The following is a 1,678-nucleotide window of genomic DNA, read 5'->3' as shown; positions in this document are numbered from 1 at the left end:
GTATGTAAGTGTAGTATAGAAGTAAAAAATAGCCAATATAAATAAGCATGAAATAAAAATTAGTTAATTAAAAAAAATTAAAAAATAATATGCTCACAATAGATTCCTAGCCACAGTAAAAGTCATCATAGCCTGGTATCTTCAATAAAAAGGGGTGAAGAAGCTGGTACCAGCTGTGTATATGAACTAAGTGGCACCAGCTAGGAGGAGTTCCTCTATATGACAGTCCTAACTTTGGACTATCCAGCAGTCCTACAGAGTCCAGATGGACTTCTCTTGTCCTGTACACTCCTCTACTTCTCAATCACATCAATAACAGCACTTGGCACAGAGAAATGGACGATCACTTGTAGAAAGTTTGACAGACGCCTAACAGGGCTTCCCATTGAAATAATAAAGAGGGTGACCTATGACACAAATGGGATTAGTGCAGAGGAGAAGGGACATGTGAGAATGGAACAGACATACACAGTACCTGAGCAATCTAAGTGCTCCAGGGATGTCCTTGCCAGGCAGGAAGGCATGTGCTGAGTCAGCCTAGGGTACTTGCCTGGACTGGACACACACAGGTCTCATGCAGGTAGCGTACTGTCAGCATGGAGAGATCAGCCCTGCCTGAGCCTAGGGAGGCTCATTAATATCCAGCCCAGTGACGTCACGCGCCTCCAGCAGTGGGGAAGAGCAGGGCAGCTCTCAGTGGGCACAGGGAGCACTTCTCTCCTCCCCAGTGTCCTGTCACTTTCTGCTGTCCCCGTTTTATTCTACGGGCTATAGCCTGCGGCTCAAAGCACAAAGTCATTCAGTGCGCTGAACTTCTGCAAAGCCTGCCTTGTCTCCATACAAGTGCCTAGTGTGAACCTGTCCCCGCTCCTTCACCCACCTAGCTGGAAGCCTGCCCAAGGCAATCAAGACTTCTCCCTTCTACCTTCTACCTGACACTTGACAGCTGAGCCCCTGCTTCTTCTAACGAGTCTGCCCCAACTTTTCGATCCCTCATCTGGGGACACTCGGAGTTGGGGAAGAGCCGGCTCTACTGGCACAACACTTCTGACACTCTGGGAAAAGTTTGTCCTGCTGATTTACAAAGTGAGGGAGAGGACCAGGATGCTTGGAGGGCTGGGAGAGCTGTGAGCTGGACTGGACCTGTCATCACTGGACTGCCTGCGACATTACTACCTGGACCACCTTCTGGGGACACTCAGCATTATGAGCAAACCTGCCGGATCAACAAGTGCGTATCGGGGTCACTTTCTTCTGGGGGGTACAGCAAGAGCTGCAAGGATGTCACTACTCACCGAGATAGACACAACAGATATCATAAAGGGATAGATAGATAGATAGATAGATAGATAGATAGATAGATAGATAGATAGATAGATAAAAATAGAGAGGAAATGAGAGCTATATATGTAAAAATAAATATAAATATATATATATATATATATATATATATATATATATATATATATATATATGTAAATTGAACAGATAGATAATTTATCTATAACAGGCTGATACATCTATATAATGTAAAATAAATAAATAGACAGATAGATAGATAGATAGATAGATAGATAGATAGATAGATAGATAAATGAAAGATAGATAATGATAGATAGATAATACATAGATAGATAATTTATATATAATATAATAATATATCTATATAATGTAAATT

The 1,678-nt window shown here is 42.2% G+C and overlaps 1 protein-coding gene across 1 annotated transcript in view; it reads left to right on the top strand.

Moving 5' to 3' along the window:
- The first annotated feature begins 720 nt into the window (after window positions 1–720).
- Window positions 721–1,678, top strand: part of NR2E1 (nuclear receptor subfamily 2 group E member 1) — a 76,694-nt gene continuing 75,736 nt past the window's right edge. Inside the window, exon 1 of the mRNA XM_089664847.1 lies at window positions 721–1,231. Coding sequence (XP_089520973.1) covers window positions 1,207–1,231 — 25 coding nt within the window. The 5' untranslated portion in view covers window positions 721–1,206. The remainder of the gene's footprint in view (window positions 1,232–1,678) is intronic.

This window comes from Staurois parvus, unplaced genomic scaffold (assembly GCF_062004578.1).
Source record: "Staurois parvus isolate SC_StPar_1 unplaced genomic scaffold, SC_StPar_1.0 ptg000048l, whole genome shotgun sequence".
In the NCBI taxonomy this organism is placed as follows: Eukaryota; Metazoa; Chordata; class Amphibia; order Anura; family Ranidae; genus Staurois; species Staurois parvus.
This window is presented reverse-complemented; position numbering and strand designations above follow the sequence as displayed.